Raw genomic sequence first — 23,788 nt, 5'->3', positions numbered from 1 at the left:
GCAGAGTAAGCTCGATGCTCTCTGGGACCTCGGGAGGTGCTATAGCAATCACAGGCAGATGTAGGTGCCTCGGCATTTCATCACTCCAATTACCAATCTGTTCTCTCACGACTCAATGATCAATTGGTGACATCTTCATTAGGATCTCTTGCTGACACTAAGACCTAAGTATGGACCGTTATTGGCCCCGTATCGTTTGAGACTCATTTATTGCCTTTATCATTCCTCGTGTATCGTTGACTGCGATGCGCAGACGAGTCGTAACAGTTCGAACCAGAAGTCGGCGGGATACAAAGCCAGGCAGCAAGAGCAAGGCTCAACTATACCATACGACGTGACGAGTTATTTCACAGAAGCGAATACATACCTCGTTACAGAGCAACACAAGCCGTCACAAACTTGCTTTTGACCGATGCGTATCACTGATGAAGTGCGAGGAGTTGTTGTGGTGTGGCTGTGTCTGTGACTGTCATGCGAGGCTTAGTCGGTATTCCCAGCCCACCTTCGTAACTGTGGTGTCTAACGATACGAAGGAAGCCTATCCAAGTTGTTGAAAAACTGCAAGTAATTGGTACATTCCCACCTTCTACCGATTACCCGGTTTACATCCGACCATGAAGTTTGAGTATGCTAGTCTCACATTGGTGGAAGATCTTGCTTGGCACCAGGTCTGTAGGGTACTTAGTATGAGGACTACACATCGACTCCATAACTCATACGGGAAAACAGTCCCTAGCAAATCCTCACGAAACGCACCAGCCCAGAATGCATACCCATCACATAGAGCCTTCCAGCTCGCCAACTTTCACCAATCCCATCATCCGCGGCTTCAATCCAGATCCGACAATCTGCGTCGTCCCCGGTACCGCTCAAGAACCAACCCGTTTCTTCCTCAGCACCTCGACATTTGAATACACGCCTTCTTGCCCAATTTACACCTCCACAGATCTCTTGAACTGGAAACTCATCGGCCACGCACTCACCCGCCCTTCACAAATCAATCTACGCACTGTCGAGCCTGGCGCCGGATCATGGGCGTCCACGCTACGCTACCGAACATCGGAGAAACGGTTCTATCTGACCACCGGTGTTTTCCATAGATACAGGCCTGCCACCGATGAGCGCATCTTCCCGCGGGGCTTCTACGTCTGGACAGACAACATCTTTGACGACAGCGCCTGGAGCGACCCCGTTTACTTCGACAACCCGGGCTTCGACCAGGACCTCTTCTGGGACCCCGACGACGCCGACAAGGCCTACCTCAGCACGACCGTGCGCGTCGCAGACCGCAACCCCGCGTCCAAACTCAAGGACTTTGCCATCCACATCTCGCAAATCGACATCCAGACCGGCCGCACGCTGACGGCTCCGAGAGTCATTCGACAAAGCGAGTTCGGCGTCGCAGAGGGCTCGCACATCCTGTTCAAAGCACCGTACTACTACCTCTTCGTCGCGGAGGGCGGGACCGAGGCCGGGCATCAGGAGTGGGTATTTCGGAGTACGGAGGGTGTATACGGGCCGTGGGAGTCGCAGGGAAAGCCGCTGTGGTACAACGGGCCCGACGAGGAGGTGCAGCGGACGGGGCACGCGGATGTGTTTGAGGACGGGGAGGGGCGGTGGTGGGCTGTCTTTCTCGGAGTGCGGCCGCTCAAGGATGGGGAGGGGACGTGGCTGGAGCCGCAGCTGGGGCGCGAGACGTTTCTTGTGACGGTGGAGTGGGTCAATGGGTGGCCGGTTTTCAACGAGGGGGGAAACGTGAGGCTGGTGACAAAGGGGCGGGACGCGGTGGTGCAGGAGATTGAGGAGAAGCGCGCGGGGGAGGCCCCGGTCAAGTGGACCGCGGACTTGAGCGGGGAAGAGCTGGAGCTGGGTTGGTACCAGAGAAATACGCCGCTGAAGAAGTGCTACGAGCTCCTCCGAGAGCGTCCGGGAAGGCTTCGTCTGTGGGGAAATTGCTACAATCTCTCCTCGCCAGAGGCGCCTGCGATGCTGCTGCGAAAACAAACCGAGTACCGCGAGTCCTTCCACGCCAAGTTGGAGTTTGAACCCAATAGGCCGGGCTACGAAGCCGGTATTGTGGTGTACTGGAGTCCTTTTTCATACGCCACCATCGGCATCGGCTGTGTTCAGGACGGCGACAGCTATCTTAAGACCATTGTGTGTCGAAGACCCGAGGGACAGGCAGGGGGTTTCAGTGTGATCCAACATGGCCCTTTCCCCATGGATCGCACCGTGCCACTGGGCGTCGAAGCGCATGACGGGGTGTATAGGCTGTATGCGAAGTATGGAGATGAAGAGTACGTCCCGGCTCAAAAATCCACGTTCACATCGAAAGAGCTCGCCATAACGCCGCCTGTCGGGATGTCTTTTACTGGTGCCATGTTTGGCTTGTATGCGTTTGGGAACTGGGAGCCGGTTCTGGTGCCTGCGGACTTCTCGGATATACATGTTACAGAAACGACGCTGGATCTAGAGATTGCGGATTTTTCGAGTGAGGAACTTCATCGGAAGAAGGAGTGATGATGTCGGTACAGTGTAACATACCTTTAGTATGCATTTGATCTACAGTACTAAGTCAATGGTGTGAGTACACTTGGGGTTTGTATCGTCTACTTCACATCCTACGCACTACCCCTCTTCACCCTCCCCCGACTCCTCTTTCCCCCCTCACTCTCTCCACTCTCCAGACTCTCGCCCCTCCCCAACCCCCCGACCAACCCACTCACCGCCTTCCCCACCCCCAATGTGATCCCCCTCTCCCCAAAGACACCCCCAACCTTGCCACTTTGCACACTCCGCACACTATCCAAGCTCTGCTTTTTCGATATCTTCTGAGGTGCAGAACGCTCCGGCGTTGTCGGGCCTGATTGTGCCGTCCCACCCACCTCGTCAGACGACCACCACCCCTCGGGCCGACTCGTCGAGCTATGTGCCGTCGCTTGCGAGGCTGAAGGCGCGGGCGAGGCGGACTCGAGTGTGTGGATGGGAACTTTGGCTGCGGGCGGGGGAAAGGTGGTTGTGCGGTCCGAGGGGGAGTGCGTGCGTTCTACCGCGGAGGCGTAGCTTGATGCGAGATGCGGGATTCTGGATTTCTGCGCCGAGGGCGACTGCGGCTGCGGGACGTCCGCGGGTGGAGGGTCGGTGAAGGAAATTTTGCGGGTCGATTGGGAGTGTTTCCGCGAACGGAGGGCGATGGGGCTAGAGGAGGACTCGTCGCCGGCATCGTCGCCTTCTGGGCCGGGGAGCGCGCCGGATTCGGGGAGGAGGCCTTTGTAGCGGCCTGGTGAGCGGAAGCGCTTTTCTTTGCGGTGGCCGAGGGACGGGGCTTCTTCGCCTGCGAGACCGGCGTAGTCTTCTAGCGCTTCAAAGACGTGCGGGAAGACGAGCTGGTCTACAGAGGAGGCCCAGAGGAAGTCGAGATGTTCGTAGTGTGGGATCTCCTTCGCGATGGTATGGCGAGGGAGCTCTTTGAGCATTACGTTGATGTCGACTAGGCTGTCTGAGCCACCGTATACTAGTACGATAGGTGTCTTAATGTTGCGGGTTGGGAACTTGGCAACTTTGTAGTACTTGGATTTATTGGACATGAGGCTTGGCGCGTCGTCGTCGTACATCTGGAAGACGCCATTGCGGATGATCTGGAACCAGTGGACGACGCTCTTGGTCGAAGTGTAGGAGTAAAGATGCGGGTATGCGGCCAACTTCTGGTGTGCAGTAATATTGCTGGCGGTCCATCCAAAGAGGAAGTGCAACGAAGCGTCGATCAGACGGACAAAGATGGGTGGGTAAAGGATTGACTGCCACATAGTGGTGGAAGGCAGGATGGACCTCCTCCCGAAAGCTAGAAAGATGATGTCGGGCGATGTCTTGACGAACGAGTTGACGATTCCAGAAGTAAGACCTGGTGGAGACATGGCCGGCGCAAGCGCAATGAACACATCGACCTTTTCATTCAGGTCAGGGTGAATAGAAAGCGTGGCGAAGGCCTGCGCAGTGCCTTGCGAAAAGCCAATGTAGGACAGAGACGGCTGGTGAGTCGTCTTGAGGATGTACCCGATCGAATCTGGGATATCATGGAAGGCAAATTGGTCCATGCTGAAGTTCCAGAAAGCCTGGTCGGTTGGCGCGCAGTGCACGCTCTTCTTGGAGTACTTGTTCCCGCGGTTGTTGCCCAGCCAGACATCGTATCCCCTCTCGACCAGCTCGAAAGGAAGACAACGCTCCCGCTCGGTCAGAGAGACCCAGACCTCGCTGTTCATCATGAGTCCATGGTGCAGGTAAACGACCTTCTTCTTCAAGCCCCCCTTGCCTGGGCCGGCATTGACCCTCGTGTCTTCTTCCCCCCTCCTATGCGCCAATCTATGCAGGCCCAGCAGATATCCGTCGCCAGTCTGCACGACGTGTTCTTCCGCGTAGTACCCATAGAGCTCGCAAAGCTCTCCGAATCCCGGAGCATTGGCGATGGAGCTCCACACGCCCTTCTTCTGCTGCCTGCTACGGCGCGACTTGGGCGAAGACAATTGGTTGAACAGTCTTCGCGTGATGCGGTAGAATATGTTGATTATGGGCGTGGGAATGGCGACAGTGATGAGTGCGATGATGGACTCGAGTGCAATGAGCACGATGGAGAGGGCGAGGACGAAGTACTCCCGGACGTGCAGACGCCCGAGGAAGGGGATGCGGAGAGGCATGGCGATCTGGTCAGCCGGTCAGCATGCGGTGCTGGCCATGTTGGGCGCGATGAAAGGGCACATACGCAATTCTACAGGCTCCCTGCGCGGGATGCGCCCAGGCGAACAGCAGTGGCGACCGTCAAGCGGCGCGTGGACTCGAGGTGCGAGCGTTGAGCGGCGATGGCAAGCGCAGCTTGAGTTTAAGAAGGGGTCGGCACGGTGCGGACACGCAGTCTGGCGCTGTGTGTTTGCATGCTCGCGAGGCTCGTGCATGTGACAGCACAGACTCACATCGTGGAGTGAGCTGGCGGTTGATGACGTTTCGGGCCCTCGCATGTGAAGACCCATGCGCAACCACGCGCCGTCGGCATATTCTCGGCAAAAACCACCTCGAAAGTGCGAGCTGATGCGCCCAGGAGCTCTGCAACTCCAATGACGCGGTAGCTTTCCATTCGCCCCAGTTGAGACTCGTCAAGATGCCGCAGTCGTGCAAGGACATCCGTACGCCGCTTCCCATCCTGCAGCTCGCACCAGCTAACCTGTGCAGGCGCGGCGCTCGCCTTCTGCCTCCAAAACTCGGACTGCATCATGGTCGAGCGGAACAAGCCCGGCGACTGCCTCCGGCCTCCGCTCAAATACACGCTTCCCACCCAATGCCAGCAACTGCAAAAGGGCTACGCCGAGTGCAAAAAGGGCCAGATCGACATGCGCAAGCGATTCCGCGGAAACCGACCCATCAGTGTTGCGGGACAGCTGGAAACGGGCGCGTTTGGCGAGGGCAGGGCCGAGAAGGACGAGAAGCAGGGCACTATTGAAGAGAAAGGGTACATGCTGTACGCGGGGCGGCCGTACAAGGGCGTGCAGGAGTCGAAGCCGGAAGAGCAGGCCACTTCAGAGGAGAACAAGTGAACGGGGACATGCCAAATATGACTACGGCACCAACAGCACAAAAGAAAAGCTGCAAGAGGGCCAAACATGTCATCAAAGGTGCTGACGCACCGCCACTGCAATGTCTGTCTCTGCCGTTCTGTATGCCTGGTATCCTCGAGTTCCAGTTCAACGCGAGGACATTAGCTCTACAGAACGATTGAAACTTGAATTTGCAAATGGCCTTACGTCAGCACCACAAGCACGGAGGACCCTAAACAGATGTCCGGAGGGTCTGAAAGGCTGTCCGGATTGTGGGAGTAGGAATCGCCCTCTCTCTGTACCGATTACGTGTAAGTTATGTAGAGAAGGAGACGTGCATTGGTCGGATCATTGTGCACCTGTACAGCATTATACCATGATATTCTTACATTTTGGTGTCGAGCACCTTTTGAAGATGACATGCTGTTCACACAGGCTCGCTACCCTGACTGAATAAGGCTACGAGCCCCATAGCTGCACCCGCCGCCAGACTTCCCACCACAACCATCTCAGCGCCTCCTCTGATAGCATCCCACACAGGGCCTATGCCACTGCACCCATGCACCGCCGCAGTTTTCACATAGCCGAATGCAAACAGCGTCACCACCATGACACACGCGGACAGCGCAAGACCCTTTTGCACGTCGTTGGGCCCAACGAAGAAATACGGCAGCAGGGGGATGAAGCCGCCGATAAAGTACCCCATCGCGATGGTCAACGCACACACGAGCGCCCGATTCGACGGCGGCTCCGGCAGCGAGTGCTCGAACTTCATCAGGAACTTTTCTAGGCGCTCCTCGTTCCCTTCCACCAGCTTCCTCGTCACCAGCTCGCTCAGTTCCTCGGGCAGTCCAAAGTCCTCCACGATGCTCTTGACGTCCTCTTCGGTTCCGGTCGGATCGGCCATGATCTTCTTTCGCGTCTGGACTTGGGTGGCAGAATAGCTTTCGGCTTCGCTTTTGGCTCCAAGGTAGCCGCCGAGTCCCATGGAGATTGATCCAGCAATGAGTTCCGCGAGGCCGCCGTAGATGACGACCTGGGTGTTTCCGAGTGCAGAGAGGCCTGCTGTGAGGGCAAAGGGAACGGTAAGACCGTCTGATAGACCGATGATGGCGTCTGATATGATCCGCGGGTCCATCCGTGATGACCGACTTGAAGACTGAACTGTGGTCTGGCTTGATGTTTCGTCGTTGCTCTTCCCCAAGCTCTCTTCATCGCCCCCAGCCGTCGGCGTCGATGGCAACATTGAATAGGCTCCCACCTCGTTCCTGAGCGTGCCGTACGAAGTCCCTAGTAAATTCGCCATAATGTCCCAGAAAGATTTCCTCGCCGAAGTGCGTGCTCTGCGCACCCACAGCGGACCCGACCATTTCATATTCTTGATGCGCCCGTATTTGCGTGGGCCGGTCACCGTCGGCGCACCTGTTTGCAAGACCGCTCAGCCAATCGCAGCGCCAGGAAACGTCAGCGACAAGACAGCGGTGGGAATGTAGCTTTTCAATTGCGGCTGCGTGAGAGGCTGTTATGTATGAGGACCGGGTCCGCGGAACGGACTAGCCGAAGACGGCTGGACCCCAACCGCTTGGCCAATGGGAGTGCGTGCAATGGCACGTTTTTGACCGTCAGCACGAGTTGCGAGGATGGCGATTTGAGGGAGGCGAAAAGCTTCGAGTGCTTGGGTGATGCTTGGTATTGCGCCTTGAAACATCCATACCCTCTGAAGCTGAGGACAATGTCTTTATTGTTCGCGCTGTGATACAATGTCGCTGTACCGATGCATGCGTACCTCGCCACCCTCCAACCCTACAGCGCCCTCTTCACAGCCTTGTGAGTCGCCACAACGGCAGCCTTAACGTCGTCCTCGCCCAACTCCTCCTGCACATCCTCTGCCGAGCCAAAGACCGCCTCCCCTTCACTCGTCGCAAAACTGTACCCCGCGAACTTCCGCGTCGGGATGCGCGTGTTGAAGAGGAAGTCGAGCTGCTCAATCGTGAAGCCCCGCATCTCGGGCACCATGAAGAACACCCAGACCACCGTCACCACGGAAAATGCGCCCCAGATGAAGCCCTAGCACTCGTCAGCAAGTCTACTCTCGCTGCCAAACGGAAATGGACGACTCACAATCTTCCCGCCCAGATTACCGTAGCCGGCGTCCTGGAGGTACGGCGACACAGACGCGATCAGCAGCGAGACGCCAAAGCCTAAGAACACAGCAATGGCCTGGACTTTCTCTCTGTTCCGCGTTGGCGCGGACTCGGCTGTCACGATCCAGATCAGCGGAGACTGGATGCCGAAGCCGATCTGCCAGAGGAAGATCAATGCGATGGAGGCTTTCTGTGCCGCCTCTGGGGGGTTCGAGTATGCCACGACTAATGCGGAAACGGTGATGAGGCAGGTTGCGCAGAAGGCGCCCGTGGACATGAGGATTGGCCGACGGCCTACCATGTCGGGGAGGAAGTGTCCGGTGAGAATGGCGAAGTAGTACAAAGTGTACAGCCCCATGATGACGGGGAAGACATTCGTTACCCCTGTGGACTGGAGAAAAGACACCACGTAATTATTCATGTACGACGAGCCCTGCGCCTGTTGAAGCGACTGGATGCCCACGGCGATGAGCAGACGCCGCAGGTCTGGCCCGCGGAAGAGGTCTCTCCAGCTCGATGCCATTTCGTGTGCTCGATCAGAGTCGATGGCGATCTCGATTGCGTTGACGTAGTCGGCTGCGTCGAAGTCGTTAAAAGGAGTTGAGAAGAGCTTCTGCGCGGCTGCTTTGGCTTCTTCGTTTCGGCCTTTCCATACGAGCCAGCGAGGACTCTCGGGGAGGAAAGGTGAGCCTATGACCATAACTGAGGGGGCGATCAGTTGCATGCCGATGGGGATCCAGTATGCTGCTTTTGTGCTCATGGCGGAGGAAGCGTATACCACGCCGGACGCCAGGATGACCTAATGTGCAAATACAAATCAGCGTAAGTTACGATAGAGTGACAAGTGTCTCAGCTCAGCAAGAAGACGCCACTTTTTTACGACTATATCCACATTACCCCGGATGATTTACTTACGCCGAGGATCATAACATTCTGATACGACGTGACTGCGAAGCCGCGACGCTCCCCAGCAGACGTCTCTGACAGGTAGATCGGAACGATGTTCGCAGCCAGCCCCATTGCAATAGACGCGATGACCTTTCCAGCTACGAACTGGCCGAAGCGCGCAGGGCCATTACCAGCACTGGATGTAATTTCAATCAGGACGCCAACAATCGAAACAAAGCCGGTGATAATTAGAGACAGACGGCGGCCGAGGAGGTTGTTTAGGTAGACTGAGAAGAGACAGGCAATCACTGCAGGCGCACTCGTCAGCTGAACCCTCTTGTCGAATGGCTGAGGCGCCTCACTTATCCCCCCCGATTGCACTGAACTCCCAGCGGACTTCTGAGACGTCGACAGGTTGCATATTTCGACGCCTTCAACGATGGCGCACGACCCATAGTCGTGCAAGAACTTCTGCGACCCGAGGATGGTTCCCCACCAGCCGTTGTCAAAACCCTGGATTTAGGTCAACTGGGTTGGGTGAGGGTATCAGATGGGGTGACCGACGAAGAGGAAGCCCCCGACTGAGGCCAAGGCCATGCAGCCCAGGGACGTCGGCGTGAGTCCTTCGAGATAGCTCAACATGATCGATTACAACACGTGCGATGGCATTAATGACACGCAATGGTCGAGACACATCTCACCGGCTCGGATCAACTCATATAAGATCCGCGCCTCGAACAGCTCAAACAATAATCTCCTCCATGAGTTCTATCGCACAAATACGGCTATCAAGATCCACGATTGACCATCGGCGCAGAATAGCCGATTCACTACCACTTTGGTAATATATGCTGCACCCGGCGCCCGTGCCTATGTGTTGGCATCAACCCTGCTGACGATCGCTGTTCGTATATGGTGAAAGCTTACCCTGAGCAGTCGTTCTAACCGTTCCAAACCCCATCCATGGTGTTAGTGACAAAGAGAAACCTTCCGATAGGTCGACATACTCGGCGCAACTGGCCATCGTGAACATCTTTCTTCGGAAGGACAATTGTGCGGAGATAAGCGTTTCGGATACTTTGTACCGACAGCTGCCCAGCACCTCGGACGAGTCCGAACTCCCCCGAAACACTTTCCCCGCAGGCTCCAAGCCAGCGGATGGTGGTATCGCACGCAGGACGTCGCTTGTATGCATGCGCATGGTCAACATATTTCGAGCATGAGGCGGCGAAACTGCGGCCCTTCTTACATAGGTATACCTGAAGCCTCCGCACCTTGGGAGACGCTTGATTGCAACTCTCTCAAAGCCCAAGCTCACCACGCTCCTTACCTGCGCTGTCTTGTTCCAACTCAAAATACTCTACAAACGTGGGTTTGCCGCTCAACATGCCTCACTCAGAGTACGACACAGAGCCCCGGATCGATACAAGCATCAAGCACGGCGACTGGCGTGACGACCTCTACCGCGATGGCTACTATGTAGTCAAGGGCGTGTTGCCCACGGAAAAGGCGCAGTCCTACGTTGATCGCATGTTCAATTGGCTTGAAAGTTTTCCGTATGGCTTCAAGAAAGACGACAAGTCAACGTGGAACCCAAAGCACCTGCCCGACCACATCAAGTATGGATTCATACTTCCATCATCCCATGTTGCATTACGTGTACAGAATTTGGAGGAAAACTGACCGCAGCGCAGGGGAGGCATGTTCTACGGCTACCACTGCCAACACGAAAAAGTCCTCTGGGATGCCCGCACCGAACCCGCCATCATCGACGCCTTCGCTAAGCTCTGGGGCACCTCCGATCTCCTCGTCTCTTTCGACGGGATGAACTTTACATTACCTGCAGAGCACCCGCCTAGCGAACCCTGGCCTCACGTCGATCAGGTACGCCAAACCCCCCTCTCCCGCCGTTCTGAAGGCAAAAGTGGGGGCACTACATCGCTCCTCCTGGGGTAACACAGTGCTCTCAAAACTGCACCCTAGTCCTTATTCCCATGACATCTGGGGTATATTAACGACCCAAAGAACCCGATACGCAAGGGTATGCAATGCATCCAAGGCATCCTGAACCTCGCCCCCAACGGCCCCACCGACGGCGGCCTGCTCGTCATGAAAGGCTCGCACGCGCTAAACGAGCAGTTCTTCAAGAAGTTCCCCGAAAAGGTTGGCCGCGGCACCTGGGGCTCGATTGACTGGTTCGGCTTCGAGAAGGACGAGGTGACGTGGTTTGAGGACCGGGGCTGCGAGCTCGTCAAGGTCTGCGCAGACCCGGGAGACTTGATTCTCTGGGACTCGCGCACCATCCACTACAACAAGCTCCCGGAGTCTCAGAATTTGCGGGCCGTCATGTACATCTGCTATACCCCTGCGGCGTTTGCCTCGGAAGAGGATAGGAGGAAGAAAGTAGACTACTACAACAGCAAGCTAGGCACCACGCACTGGCCGCACGCCAACATCTTCCACCAGGAAGACAAGCACCTCCGGCTTGGCAAGCCGGACACGTACTCCCGGGACGCGCCGTTCGAGGAGGCAGAGGAGACGGAGCTGGTGCTGAAGTTGGCGGGTGTGAAGGCGTACTAGGTAGATGATGTCCTTCATCCGTTCCTTGCTTGATAGGACGAAAGCGCAATGCCATGATGTGTACGTCAACCACCCTTCATATCAACGACCGCATCCCCGCCCCCCTCCTTCTCCCTCGTCACGTTCCCCATCCGCACCAGCCCACTCTGCCGCCCCTCCCCCATCGCCTCAACCATCCGCCTTATATTCGGATGGCTCAGACTCTCCCTACCCTTCCCACTGTCTACCGTTGGCCTCCTCTCCCTGTTCCCCTTCCCCCCGGGCCCCGCCCCCATCCTCAACCTCATTCCCTCCTCCGTGCTCAACGTTCGGTCCACCGGCCTCGGCTCAAACGCCTCGTCATCTTCTTGGGGTGGCCCAGCGGCTTTGGGCCGCAGCCAGCGGTACAGCGATTTGGTCTTGCGGACCCAGATGCGGTACCCGAAGTCGGTCGAGAGGAAGCCGATGAGGCTGAAGAACGGGACGCACACGGCGGCGAGGGTGATGGCGAAGGGCCAGTACGGCGAGGGGTCCCCGGGCATGTTGGTCATGCCGTAGACGGAGGTGACGAAGGTGAGGGGCCTGGGGGCGTTAGCCTATCTTCCATCAAAGCGTTGCCCATGGGTAGTGGCGGGCGTAGGATGTGATGCGCACATGAAGAACAAGTTTACGATGGTGAGCAGCTTGATGTTGCGGCCCTGCTGCACGGTGATGTCGGACAGCTCGACGCTCTTGCGGGACTCTTGGATGCTGGTGCCGGAGAAGAGGTGGTCCTGCAAGCTCTTGACCTCCTGCCGCCGCTCGTTGTTCTCGCGCTGCAGCGTCCGGAGTTCCTTCATCTCGCGCTCAAACGCTAGCCTCAGCGTCCGCAGCCGCCGTTTCCAGTGGTCGTTGCGCGGCGACTCCTCGTACAGCGGCCACAGCGTCTTGCTTTTCCCCTCCCAAACCTCGTCCGTGAACGTATCCTCAAAAGCATCAATCATGGACTTGATGCTATCATTCACATTCCCGAGCGTCTGGTGCGCGTAGAAATACCTTCTTGTCCACGTGAACTTGCGATCTTCAAATAACCTCTGATCCCTCAGTTCCGCATCGAACAAAAACCCCAGCGGCGGTGTGATCAGCTCGGTGATCCGCGTGTAAATCTCCTCATAGCGTTTGCGGGCGTCGCGGTACTCGGTTAGCAGAGCGTGCAGGAAGGCTTCCGGGCCGTTGAGGAAGCGGTTGCCGGACTCGAAGGTGTCGGGCGTTGCACGCCAGTCGGGAAAGCACTCCAGCTGCAGGACTTGCCACGGCGACCAGATGTCCTGCACCCAGCCATACTGCGTTTTTGCGCGCCGGCCGCGGTTGCGGATGCGGCGGGGTTTGGGGTCGTAGAGGGCGAGGGCGACGACGGCGCCGCAGCGGGAGAGGGGGAGGTGTGATCCTTTGGGGTCATAGGCCTTGTCTGCGCGCTGCCTGGGTGCGGGTGCGGAGTCAGTGTAAGTCAAGTCAGACGGGTAGATACCTTGTGCGTCTCGAAGACGTATTCGTAGTGGTTTACATACCAATCCATTGGCTTGCAGTCTTCCCCCAGAATCGTGTAGTACTCAAAAGTGAAGAAAAACGTTTTCTGGTGCTTTTGATCTTCCTTGAATGCGCGGTGCATATGGGCTGACGAGGCCTCCGTTTGTACCAAGTGCTTAAACAGTTCGTCCATATCAAACGTATCATTAAGCGTGAGATGCAGTGCGCCAAAGAGAATCGGTGCTGGTTCCCGTGCAATCGTGATACGGCCTACAGTTGGCTTGTCCGTGCTATTGCCGATATTTCTGATGGAATGCCATATTTCCGTAGCTCTACTCATGGTATTCGTGCTGTGACTACCACTCGTCTCAATGAGCTCCGTGGCGCCATCAGGTCCCACATCGTAGACCTGGAAATGTGAGTAGTGAGAGCGATCATCTGGGGTTCCTGGGCCAAGATGGAACAGATGAGGCTGCTTCGAAAGCTTCCCCGGGTCCTTGATAAGCGGCGCTAATATCTCTCGTCCATGCTCTTTCCAATTGTGATTCTGTAAGTGTGCCCGCAGGTGCTCGTGGTCGAAAGATTTGGACGGCAACTCCTCCTGCACGAAATACGACTCGTCCTCCTCGGAATCAGTGTCGGATAAGGTTGACGCATCGGCAAACGCGAGGCTGGGACGTGTCGCTTGTCGCTGGAAAGTTGGTGTCTCTGGCGGGACGAATGGGCCTCCCGGGACAATTGCTAAGCTCTTGACTAGGATATCATGTGATCGTTGAAGAGACTCGAGCTGTTCCCGAAGCCGCTCCACCTCATTAGTAGCCATCTGACCTAGAGCTGTGGCCAGAAACGAAGCCTAGGTGGATGGGAAAGACGGCGCAAACATGCCCAGCATCACGCACCAACTTTTGCAAGCGGGACTGTGCGCATCTTTAAAAACACGGCCCCCACATCAATGCATCCGCCGAGCGTCCCGCTGAACGAGGGCACATTCTGAGCCAGTCCCGGACGGTGCCAAGGCGCGGCGAATGCAAGCGTGCGCAAGGCTATGGCAATGTATGGGAACGACATTGGCTTTTGATGGTTCGAGGGGACGCAGGGTCGGTCTAGCCCGAGTGATGAACGCGGCAACACACCGCCTTTTGGGAAAGAAGATTGGCACGCGGTTTCAGAGTGCAAGACGTCGACGCTATGAGAGATGTCGGAAGCAGATAGAGCGGACAAGCAATCTCGGTCGCCCGTTGTGAGTGTCCCAAGGCCGACTTCGCGTTAGTGCAGCTTGCACCTGGCTTCAACAGCATCCGCATATTGACGCGTTTCTCAATGGCTACTTGATGTATAGCAGTATATACCCTAAATCAAGTGTTTCGGACGAAGAATTGCGAGTTACGATGTAGAATAGAAGCGCGTGAGAGCGCCTCGATCGTTAACTACCTTCCTCTTTCGGCGACATACCGCGGTTGCGATTCGTATCGATAAGCCTAATTTCTATCACTGTCGAACAAATTCCCTCCCCCTCCTCAGTCGCACCCGTCGCACATCACAAACAAGAGGCATCATGCCTTCTCTCGGGTGGCTCATCACCTTATCGACCTTCATACTCCTTGGCTCCGTTGTATACCAGAATCAGCAGAAGCTGTTGGAGCCGATAACCAGTTCGCTAGCGTTCAAGGTCTTGCTGCAGCTCTTCGAAGAAACCCATTGCTACGTCACCGTTCGGACAAACTCAGCGGACTTGCCCCATGCTGAATGTTTCAGCGTTGCAAATGGGAAGTTCAAGCGAGTTTTCCTCGATGAGACGTCGATGGATATTGTAAAGGAGAGGCGGAAGGGGCACGTGATTCCGGGATTGTGGGACGGACACGGCCACTTGTCGCAATTTGGCGAGTCTCTGGACTCTGTCGACTTGTTCGGCACGAAGTCGATGGATGAGATGAAGCAGCGGCTTGTCAAGTACAAGGCTGGGCATGAAGACGCGGGAACGAGCGAGCAATGGCTGAGGGGGGTTGGCTGGGATCAAGCCAATTTCAAGGGGAAATGGCCAGTAGCAGTATGTCCATTTTCTAACTTGAAGAATCTATAATGCTCGGGGTCATATTTTCGACGAGCTGATGCTGACACCGGCCAGAAAGACCTCGATATCGACGGACAGTTCAAAGACCTTTACGTGATGCTTGACCGGGTCGATGTTCACTGTATCTGGGTCTCCGAAAAAGTTCTGTCACTCCTACCAAATCCTTTGCCAGAGATTGCCGGGGGCGAGGTGCCTGCGAAAGGAGTTTTCTGTGACAACGCCATGGACATCGTTATGAAGTACTACCCAAAGCCGAGCAAGGAGCGAAGGACCCAGTGGATCCAAGATGCTATGTTTGAGCTGAACAAACTTGGAATCGTTGGAATGCATGATGCGGGTGTCTTCCCCTCCGAGCTGAAGCTTTACGAGGAGCTCTCGACGAGCGACGCATGGACCGTTCGCGTCTACGCAATGGCTGAGTGCGAGACAAGAAACACATTTTGTGCGGAAGACGTTACCAAGATTAGTACACCCAATGGAAACTTCCATATGCAAAGCGTAAAGCTGTTCGCTGGTAAGTGCTCTACGTATTGGCGTATTCCGTTGCTCACAGATTCCAGACGGCGCCCTCGGCAGCTGGGGTAGTGCCATGCTCGAGCCCTACAGCGACAAAAAGAGCTCCTCAGGCACGCTCCTCGTCAACGCCACCACGCTCTCCAAAATCACCCACGAGTGGGCACATGCAGGATACCAAGTCAATATTCACGCGATTGGTGACCTAGCCGCGCGGCTCGCCATCAACGCATTCGAGGAAGCTCTCAAGACTCTCTGCCCAGGATCCACTCTTCGCGAATGTCAGGCAAAATACCGGTTCCGCATCGAACACGCGCAAATCATCCATCCCGACGACCAGCAGAGGATGAACGAGATCGGCATCATCCCCAGCATACAACCCACGCACGCCACCTCGGACATGCACTACGCCGAGACCAAGCTTGGAAAACGTCGCACGTCAGAGGAAGCCTATCGCATGCGCTCGCTACTCCCCCTGAAGCCAGTGTTCGGCAGCGATTTCCCTGTGGAGCCGGCAGATGTATTCCAAGGAATTTACGCCGCTGTCACACGACGAAGTCCCAAAACGGGCCTCGATGCCGATGGCCAAACGAAAGGATGGTACGATGACGAGACTGTCACGCTTGAAGATGCTCTGGAAGGGTTCACTGTCAACCCGGCTTATGCAGCCTTCCTGGAAGGCAAGGCCGGTGTGATCGAGGCAGGTGCCTATGCGGATTGGATCGTATTGGAAGAGCCGCTGGAGACGCTCGACACGGAGTCACTTCGCAACATCAAGGTTAAGGAGACGTGGGTCGGTGGAAAGATGGTGTATAGAGCAGCAAGCCCAATGGAGGCGCCCTGGTAGACGGTATCCCCACAAGTGACCTACATAAATCCACGTATGCCCCGCCACACCTCCTGCTTCCTGCGACTGACCTGGCTCGATCGTCCCACACACAATGCTATAGTCGTACACACTTGCTTCTCCGAGCGTAGCCGCCGCCTGTTGCGGAAGCCTGACATGCCCCTGAAGCCCATCAAGGTACTCCTGTGTCCGAGCGCCAACAAGGCAGCCAACCACCGTCAACGCATTGTCTCAGTAGATCTCGTTTGCTTTTTGCATGCTGCATGCACAACATCAATCAATATTAGTGTACGTGGGGAGAGAAAAGATTTCACCTGCCCCGCCCTGCAGCCTCGGTTTGCACTGTATATAGAAGGAGCATCGGGGAAGCATTCGCCATACACTGGCTCGCACCCTCTTTCTGGTGGAATCACATCTGCAACATCGAGCTCAATCATGGCCAATTCATATCTTGCAAGGAAGGAAATGGACCAGCAGGTTGCAAGAGATGGGCAAAATTACCTCACGCGCGTCGATACACCCGTCTCCACGCCGCCTCCCACACCTACACCTGCGACAGCAGCAGCACAAGATCTTTACCGCGAGATAAGAAGCATCTACCAGCAACTCACACCCCTCAAAACCCTAGCACCGTGCGATCTTGTGAACGCGCTGCTCACGCGCCTCGTTTCACTCTGCATCCAATCGTACAGCCTCGAGGTCGTGGACGACTTCTACCAAATCGACGCAGCCACCACACTATGCCATGCCCTCCAAAACCTATGTGCCATCGCAGAAGGCGAGCTCGAGCGCCACTGGGCGCAGAAGATACTCCAGGACGCCGGTCCACACGCAGGTACGGTTCCCGAACCACATACACCATTCCTTTCGCCCGTCCTAACACTTTTACAGATCCTATCCAAACCCGCACCCTCCTCACCTCCTTCCCATACCACGCAAACTACCTCTCCCTCTCGCACCTCGAGGCCTCCCTTCTCACCCCCTTCCTCATGCGCCCACCGTCTAACATTGCTTTCATCGGCTCTGGTCCCCTTCCTCTGACGTCCCTCTGTCTTCTCACGCGCTTTCCTACTGCAAGAGTGCACAACATCGACCGCGACGCCAATGCGCTCGCGGTATCTTGCGCGCTCACAGCCAAACTGGGACACACAGAGAGGATGACATTCTCCTGCGAAGACGCCGCGAATGCGACTGACGGGTGTGTAGCCTGGGAGACGCTCGATGTGGTGTTTCTTGCTGCGTTAGTGGGAATGCAGAGTAGTGAGAAGATTGGAGTGTTACGGGGGCTGAGGCAAAGGCTGAAAGTGGGTACAGTGGTGGTCTGTAGAAGTGCGAGAGGGATACGGGGGGTGTTATATCCGGTGAGTATGCTTGTGGTTTGCCCGTGAAGATAGCTAATGATGCGGTAGGTGCTGGAACTCTCTGGAGAGCTGCAGAATGCGGGGTTCGAGATTCTGGCAGAGATGCATCCGTGGAATAGCGTCGTGAATTCGGTGGTTGTACTGAGGGTCAAAGCTTGAGGCGGACGGGATTTGGAGAGCGAGGGCCGGGTAAAAAGTTTGAGTGCTGCATTACGCCTCCTGCGGAAACGGGGAAATACACATATTGGAGATGTAAAGGCGCATGGTTCATGATAACGAAGCGATGATACCACGCGAGCAAAGTCAGGGTTCATGAAAGAATACACTGCGTGAACAAGGTGCCTTGGTTAGCGAAAGACTCACGAAACTCGGCTTCGGTCGTAGGCAAGAATCATACGTTAGAAGGACGAGGGCAGATACATGGCACCCAAGCCATCACAAATCGCTGTGAATGAGCAAGAACACCAGTACTACGGGAATCGCCCCTGCCGGGAACTCCGCCCAGGAAACCCAGACCCCATACCGTACCTCTTATGATGATAAAAAAAACCAGACTTAGGCAAATACGTAATAGGAGAGAAATTAGTAGAGCCTAGAGTAACCTAAGCTGCTATATGTCTATATATTAATTTGATAATGCTCTATCACTGGAGTTCATGTTGCCGCGGGAGCGTACCGAACTTCACCCTCAACAGTCTGCACGGATCACCTCCTCACGTGCGCGGATACGTCAGAAGAGTTTCGTTGACCGCCAAGGGTATGGCGATAACATGTATATAACGAATGACTACATATGTATCCTCATATCCTAACAATCCAAGGCTGGAGCGTAGCCTACGCATGTTGACCCAAGCTGCCGTGAAATCGCACAAAACGTCCCTCCAATAGTTCTGGCTATCCACTCTCGGATATCTTTGTGAACCAATCCTATTGACTCGGACGGAAGCGCATCCCTGCACAGCGTCTGTGGTCCTCTCACGCCTTCGGCGGGGGAATGATGATAGGCTCTTGCTGTCCATGCATTAGCCTTGATCATTCTGTAGAGGTAAATTATACATACACTGATGCATCTGCCTATACTCGCGGATGTAGAGTCAGCTAGGTCACAAGAGTGGGTTTGTGTACAAGTCCATGTCTCAGACAGGGCGACTTTGTACCGGGGACGCACCGTTCTGATTGGCTGGACAGCCACAGTCGCCGAGGTTTGGGCATTGAGTAGAAACGTCTTGGTTCACGCCAGGATCGCTACAGAAGCAGACAGTGGTTCCTTGGCCTCCGGAGCAACCGCAGTTTCCCGCCCCGTCTGGGCACCCGGGTGGGCCGCACTGTTTCTGTGCAAGTGCCATAGAAACGAGCGAGGCTAAGGCGACAATGACGAAACGCATTGTTGTTGATGAAAGCGTAGAGCACGGAAGTATAGAAGAGCTAGTGATGGTTGAGATGGTGTTTTTTGAGACAAATGATGAGTGAGATGAGGATAGGAAAAGAGAATCATCGCTCAAATGTAGGGTGACTTTATATGTGTATCGTCGACGAGGCCATCGCAAATATGACCATTTACGGCGATATTGAATCATGCATCACAAAGTAGATTCCACGGACATGTAAGAGATCTACAGGGCGCCTAGCAAAGTGTATCAAGCAGGCCGTTGGATCCTACACTGTCCGTGCGGAAACTACACTGTCCGAGAATCCTGTTCGCATTTAGCGAGTCAATTGGGGACTCCTACGTATTCCGTTGGTATAAAGGTCGACATGTATAGCCTAGTCGACTGGAAAGGTCTAGCTCACAGTCGCAGCATTGATTGGTATTGGGTGAATTACGTCACTGGCATCGTGCTTACTACGCCACGGATACGCCTGTCACACTGTGGGGCCAAATGTAGTCGCCTCCACGACTCAACAAGATGTCACATCCTACTGATCAGCCACCGCTTAGAGACGGTGACGTCTGTAACGGGCTGGCTGCGACGCACAGGAGCAGATTAGGCCACCAACATAGGAGAAGGAATCCTCTCGGTAAGACAACGCCCTGTACATGCAGCTTGAAACAAGCATTGTCTGTGCTGCGTCGCCAGAAGTCTTGTTTCATTGCCGCGAATGCTTATTATGGAATTGGAATCGCCGTCGACAGCCTAACCCCGCATAGCGGACGACGTAAAAGATGAGATCGTAGGCGCTCACCTCCACCTGTGTTATTATGCGTTTGTTAACATACTATATGAGAGGCTATCGTGGAGAAACACGGTAACAGATTCGTATTTCCATGATCGGCCTCTGTGCCGCTTCTCCTACTGGACCATGCAAATCGTAGTCCAGAGGGATTCCGCACTAGTGATCCCAGCTTGCCCCAGACAAACACCCCCGCTTTTTCCCATTTCTTGGCCTTGTGACTATGGATGGCGGATTGGCTCAAAATTCAGTCTTAGACATCCTTCAGGACGACGTTCTGTCATCGTCATTGGATGATGGAGTGATATTTGTTGGGAAAAGGAACAGAACGCGAATCAATGCTAATCGGGGAACTAGCCTAATTATTATGCCTATTGTTTGCCATGAAGACCCGACTTAGAAAGGTCACAAGCTTCTCGATCCTTTTGGGGTACCATAGGTACTTTGCAGGCATGTTATCCTAACAGAACTAAATAGTTTAAGATTATATGCTTGTGAACCGCTGGGAAGTAATAAGACCAAATAGTCATAAAGCCATCACCCCATCTGAGTAAAGTTCGCGTTCATGGAAGAAAATCTGGGTATCTTAGAAGGATGCACGCCAATAACGCCCCTGGATGCAGACCGCAACAGTGGAACTAATCACGGCTCGCGCTCCTATATCTCACTACATTCCAGCAAACTCACGCCTGCGTGACCGATAGAATTTTGCAAGCGTCTTCCTCCGTTCATCCTGGGTCATGCCCTCAATCAGCAATGCGAACTCCACGGGATCGTCATACCCCCACATTCGCGCCATTTCGCAAAATTGCCGTCTCCTGACCGTCTCACTAGGTCGATACCGATAGTTTATTTTAAACTCCTTCCCGTCGGCTCTAGCCTCTCCTAGCACTTTGAGATCATCCGAATCGCCGCCGCTATAATCTATGGCGTCGTCTGGATCATGCGCAGGGTGCTGAGATTGCGACTGAGAGCCACCGAACACGCGCTTGCGTCCTAGCTCGACGTCGTTGCGGAGCTCCATCGCCTGTTTGCCTAGGCGGGCTTCGACTTCACTACGACCGATGACTTCGCTATTCTCGTGTGTGTACTGGACACCGGCTTTTGCCAGAATCGCGTTGATCGGATCAGGTCCGGCGCGTTTCTTCCCGAACTTCTGCTTCCTGCTACTGGACGACGTTGTGGACGTGAATGAATCCACAATTTTCTTCATCTGCGAGTCGATTGAGATATCGTCGTCTGTGAGTCCCAGTGATGTGTTGCTGAGAATGTCGTCGTCGTCGTCGTCCGAATCTAGCTGCGAATTGTCGACATCGAAAGCCATGGCGCCAACTCCAGCCTTTGTCTCAGCCACGTTTGTTTTGGTCATGATGTCACGGAGCAGAATATTGCTTTCCTGGAACGTGAACAAGTTTTCGAGACCGAAGAGCTCGCCTTTCTTCTCAGACTGATCCATGACTCCTTTGAAATAACGACGCTCATCTGAGGCTGTGTAGCCAATGTTGGCTTGTTGTTGTTTGTAAATCTGTCGAGCGTACACGATTTCTTCGATTGTGCCAGAAGATACGAGCCGAAAAACTTCAACATCGCGGTTCTGTCCGATACGATATGCACGATCTTGCGCTTGGAGGTCGTAGGCCGGGTTCCAATTCGGATCCACGACAACGACCTTATTGGCGGAGGTGATGTTGAGACCTACTCCGCCGGCTCGCGTCGATATCAAGAACACAAACTGATTGGGGTCCGAGTTGAAATCTGCAACGGCCTTTGCGCGGTCTTCATAACTCATCGAACCATCCAGGTAGGAGAAGTTGTATTTGGTCCCATCAAGATCGAAGAGTGTCTTCATCAGCCGCAGCAGGCGTACAGAGTGCGAAAAGACTAGGACTTTATCTCCATTCGAGTGCCAAAAATCCAGAAGTCGCTTCAGTACCTTCCATTTCCCACAGAACTCGCGCTGCGATTGCTTCAGAATGCTGTCTTTGATCCTCAGTAGGTCAGGCCAATTGTCAGGGCAAGCAAGCTGAAGGTTCTCGACATCTTTGGCTTGTTTCTCGTTATTGTCCGTGGAAATGGGCAGTAGCAGTGCGAGATGATTGGCGAGCTTTTGCAAAGTCACCATACAAGGGAACATAAACTTGGACCACTTCTCGCCTTCGCTCGGTACAGTCTGGTAACAACACCAGCCACGCGATTTACCTGAACCACAGTCACACTCCTGCTTGGCCATTCGGATAAACTCGCACTTCTCGCTCTCGATGAACGTGCGATAGGCGTCTGCTTGCACTTCCGTAAGCTGGCAAAAGACCACCCGGTCGCTCTTCTTAGGCAGTTGATCTGCAATAAGGGTCTTCATGCGGCGAAGGAAGACGCTAGGCAGAATCTTGTTGACGAGCTCTTTGGCTTTGCTGCGTGCATCGGCAAGTTGTGCATGGCTCGCATCGTGAGCTTGTCCCATCTTGAGCGGTAAGCTAACCGTCTGTTTCCATTCCTGTGCCGAGCCATAAGCAGCGGGTCTTGCCCAATTTAGAAGGTTCCACAACTCTTCATACTTGTTCTGGATAGCCGTTCCTGTAAGCCCAATGCGGCAGAGAGCATTGACCTTGTTCATCGCTTTCGAGATCTCCGCGTTTTTGTTCTTGATTTGGTGGCATTCGTCTGCGATAACACAATCCCAATCGATGATATTAATGTCGCTCTCGTTGTTACGGTAGGTGTCGTACGTCGTGATCATAATTTCGAGCATGCCCTTACGTGCAGCATTGAGCACACCTTTCCTGTCGGCAGGGTTACCGTGGAACCGATAGACTTCCCACCAACCCCATTTCTCCAGTTCATCTTCCCAGTTTCGCATCAGGGTACCAGGGCAGACAATCATGATCCTAGGGTACCATCGATCGTCTCCGAATCGGCGAACTTTGCGCATACGTTTTGCGTCATGATTAGTCGCGGTCTTGCCGAACGCAGCGGTCAAGAATGCGATGACCTGAATGGTCTTGCCGAGACCCATATCGTCGCCGAGGATCGCACCGGTCTGCTTGACGAATCGTTCGTGGAGAAACTGAACACCTTCCACCTGATATTCTCGGAGCCACTGAGCAATAGGCGCAGGTATTAAAGCACCTGAGGCGCGCAGTACAATGTCCTTTTTAGCTCGCTGGGTTTTGATAGCCTTGTCCATCACAGGTTTCTCCTCACGTTGAGGTTCCAGAAAGTCGATGTCTTCGTAGCTCGGAGGGTAGCGCAAACCGGCCCCATGAAGCTTCTTCAGCTTTCCCTTGCGCTCTTCGATATAGTCAGGAATGGGCTCGTCCAAGAAGGTTTCCTGCCGATCCACATCCTCGCCTGCCGTATCCGTGCTGAACATAGTGTCTCTATCCGCCTTTTTCGGCAACGGCTTTCTTCCCACAATGCTCGTTGCCTGAGCAGCTTTTGTCTTCTTTTGGGCTCGAAGTCTATTCGTTTCGGCGGCCACACGCTTCCTCTTGGCAGTTCGTCGGTTTTTGAAAGCTTCATAGTCGGCTTTGCCATTGTCATCTGACCAGTCTTCGAAGGAGAAAGAGACGCCCAGTGCGCCTTCAGACGTCTTCTTGTTCTCAGCTTTGGAGTTGCTGTTGCGCTGCTTGGGATGAGGCTTCGCCACTTCTTGCACTTCTTCATCGGTCTCATCGAGAGGTTCTCCCATATCAGTATCCTGCGGTTGTTTTTGCAGAGTTTGCGATTGTGTGAGTTCTACTAGCGGTCAGCATCAACAACGAAAATGCGGAGCCGGCGATGGCGAACCCTCGATGTACTGTGACAAATCCAGGTCTTTGCGGGCCGATTGTACACTATCAAGCCCATCCTCTTCTTCGCTGCTCATTTCACTTTCAGCGAAAGCACGTAGTGCCCTTTCGTGGCCTTTGCCTCCATTAGACCGCAACATGGTGGCGTTTTGCGTAATGGTTATTCTGCAAGGTGAGGTACGCCTGTGCTATCCTGGCAGAAGAGCCCGGTGCAGTGGTACTCTGCGGCAAGTGGGCATCGCGGGTGGCTGCTCTGTGATCAACAAGTGATGATGCCTTGACGTATCAATGGCATGGCGCGACTGAGGAATCGCGCTGTCACGTGTGGCGCGGGGTGCCAAGACACAATCCCTGCGCGAC

General features: G+C 54.7%; 10 protein-coding genes across 10 annotated transcripts; 5 read left to right on the top strand and 5 right to left on the bottom strand.

The window, feature by feature from the left end:
* Positions 1-384: 384 nt before the first annotated feature.
* On the top strand, positions 385-2,520 carry CC84DRAFT_1152754 (Arabinanase/levansucrase/invertase; the record flags this gene model as incomplete). The annotated part of the gene is made up of 1 exon (XM_018176819.1): positions 385-2,520. The coding sequence occupies exon 1, from the start codon at positions 766-768 to the stop codon at positions 2,518-2,520; it is 1,755 nt and encodes a 584-aa protein (XP_018032731.1). The 5' UTR covers positions 385-765.
* A 101-nt stretch (positions 2,521-2,621) lies between these two features.
* CC84DRAFT_1152753 (alpha/beta-hydrolase) lies at positions 2,622-4,978 on the bottom strand (the record flags this gene model as incomplete). The annotated part of the gene is made up of 2 exons (XM_018176818.1): positions 4,757-4,978; positions 2,622-4,697 (listed from the first exon to the last, which is right to left on the bottom strand). Exon 2 carries the CDS (start codon positions 4,689-4,691, stop codon positions 2,622-2,624), a length of 2,070 nt encoding a protein of 689 aa, XP_018032730.1. The 5' UTR covers positions 4,692-4,697; positions 4,757-4,978.
* Positions 4,979-5,057: 79 nt separating this feature from the next.
* CC84DRAFT_1262306 (uncharacterized protein) lies at positions 5,058-5,977 on the top strand. Its single transcript, XM_018185144.1, has 2 exons — positions 5,058-5,174; positions 5,221-5,977. Exons 1-2 carry the CDS (start codon positions 5,150-5,152, stop codon positions 5,580-5,582), a joined length of 387 nt encoding a protein of 128 aa, XP_018032729.1. The 5' UTR covers positions 5,058-5,149; the 3' UTR covers positions 5,583-5,977.
* Positions 5,978-6,009: 32 nt separating this feature from the next.
* Positions 6,010-6,828, bottom strand: CC84DRAFT_1099175 (DUF125-domain-containing protein; the record flags this gene model as incomplete). Its single annotated transcript, XM_018174809.1, has 1 exon — positions 6,010-6,828. The coding sequence occupies one exon, from the start codon at positions 6,826-6,828 to the stop codon at positions 6,010-6,012; it is 819 nt and encodes a 272-aa protein (XP_018032728.1).
* A 557-nt stretch (positions 6,829-7,385) lies between these two features.
* Positions 7,386-9,211, bottom strand: CC84DRAFT_1179280 (general substrate transporter; the record flags this gene model as incomplete). The annotated part of the gene is made up of 4 exons (XM_018180405.1): positions 7,386-7,649; positions 7,704-8,525; positions 8,642-9,127; positions 9,179-9,211. 4 exons carry the CDS (start codon positions 9,209-9,211, stop codon positions 7,386-7,388), a joined length of 1,605 nt encoding a protein of 534 aa, XP_018032727.1.
* Positions 9,212-9,854: 643 nt separating this feature from the next.
* On the top strand, positions 9,855-11,292 carry CC84DRAFT_1126611 (uncharacterized protein). The gene is made up of 3 exons (XM_018175748.1): positions 9,855-10,233; positions 10,309-10,498; positions 10,640-11,292. The coding sequence occupies exons 1-3, from the start codon at positions 10,001-10,003 to the stop codon at positions 11,192-11,194; spliced, it is 978 nt and encodes a 325-aa protein (XP_018032726.1). The 5' UTR covers positions 9,855-10,000; the 3' UTR covers positions 11,195-11,292.
* Positions 11,227-13,642, bottom strand: CC84DRAFT_1010104 (uncharacterized protein). Its single transcript, XM_018173364.1, has 3 exons — positions 12,721-13,642; positions 11,828-12,631; positions 11,227-11,755 (listed from the first exon to the last, which is right to left on the bottom strand). The coding sequence occupies exons 1-3, from the start codon at positions 13,500-13,502 to the stop codon at positions 11,260-11,262; spliced, it is 2,082 nt and encodes a 693-aa protein (XP_018032725.1). The 5' UTR covers positions 13,503-13,642; the 3' UTR covers positions 11,227-11,259.
* A 561-nt stretch (positions 13,643-14,203) lies between these two features.
* Positions 14,204-16,118, top strand: CC84DRAFT_1152739 (amidohydrolase 3). The gene is made up of 3 exons (XM_018176817.1): positions 14,204-14,726; positions 14,805-15,264; positions 15,311-16,118. The coding sequence occupies exons 1-3, from the start codon at positions 14,235-14,237 to the stop codon at positions 16,108-16,110; spliced, it is 1,752 nt and encodes a 583-aa protein (XP_018032724.1). The 5' UTR covers positions 14,204-14,234; the 3' UTR covers positions 16,111-16,118.
* A 457-nt stretch (positions 16,119-16,575) lies between these two features.
* On the top strand, positions 16,576-17,630 carry CC84DRAFT_1098869 (Nicotianamine synthase; the record flags this gene model as incomplete). Its single annotated transcript, XM_018174793.1, has 3 exons — positions 16,576-16,933; positions 17,002-17,471; positions 17,520-17,630. The coding sequence occupies 3 exons, from the start codon at positions 16,576-16,578 to the stop codon at positions 17,628-17,630; spliced, it is 939 nt and encodes a 312-aa protein (XP_018032723.1).
* Positions 17,631-20,310: 2,680 nt separating this feature from the next.
* Positions 20,311-23,568, bottom strand: CC84DRAFT_1152733 (uncharacterized protein; the record flags this gene model as incomplete). Its single annotated transcript, XM_018176816.1, is given in 2 exon segments — positions 20,311-23,378; positions 23,397-23,568. The coding sequence occupies 2 exon segments, from the start codon at positions 23,566-23,568 to the stop codon at positions 20,311-20,313; spliced, it is 3,240 nt and encodes a 1,079-aa protein (XP_018032722.1).
* Between the last annotated feature and the right edge of the window lie 220 nt (positions 23,569-23,788).

This window comes from Paraphaeosphaeria sporulosa (genome assembly GCF_001642045.1).
Source record: "Paraphaeosphaeria sporulosa strain AP3s5-JAC2a unplaced genomic scaffold CC84scaffold_9, whole genome shotgun sequence".
Classification (NCBI taxonomy): Eukaryota; Fungi; Ascomycota; class Dothideomycetes; order Pleosporales; family Didymosphaeriaceae; genus Paraphaeosphaeria; species Paraphaeosphaeria sporulosa.
The sequence above is the reverse complement of the archived record's forward strand: the minus strand, read 5'-3'. Positions and strand labels throughout refer to the sequence as shown.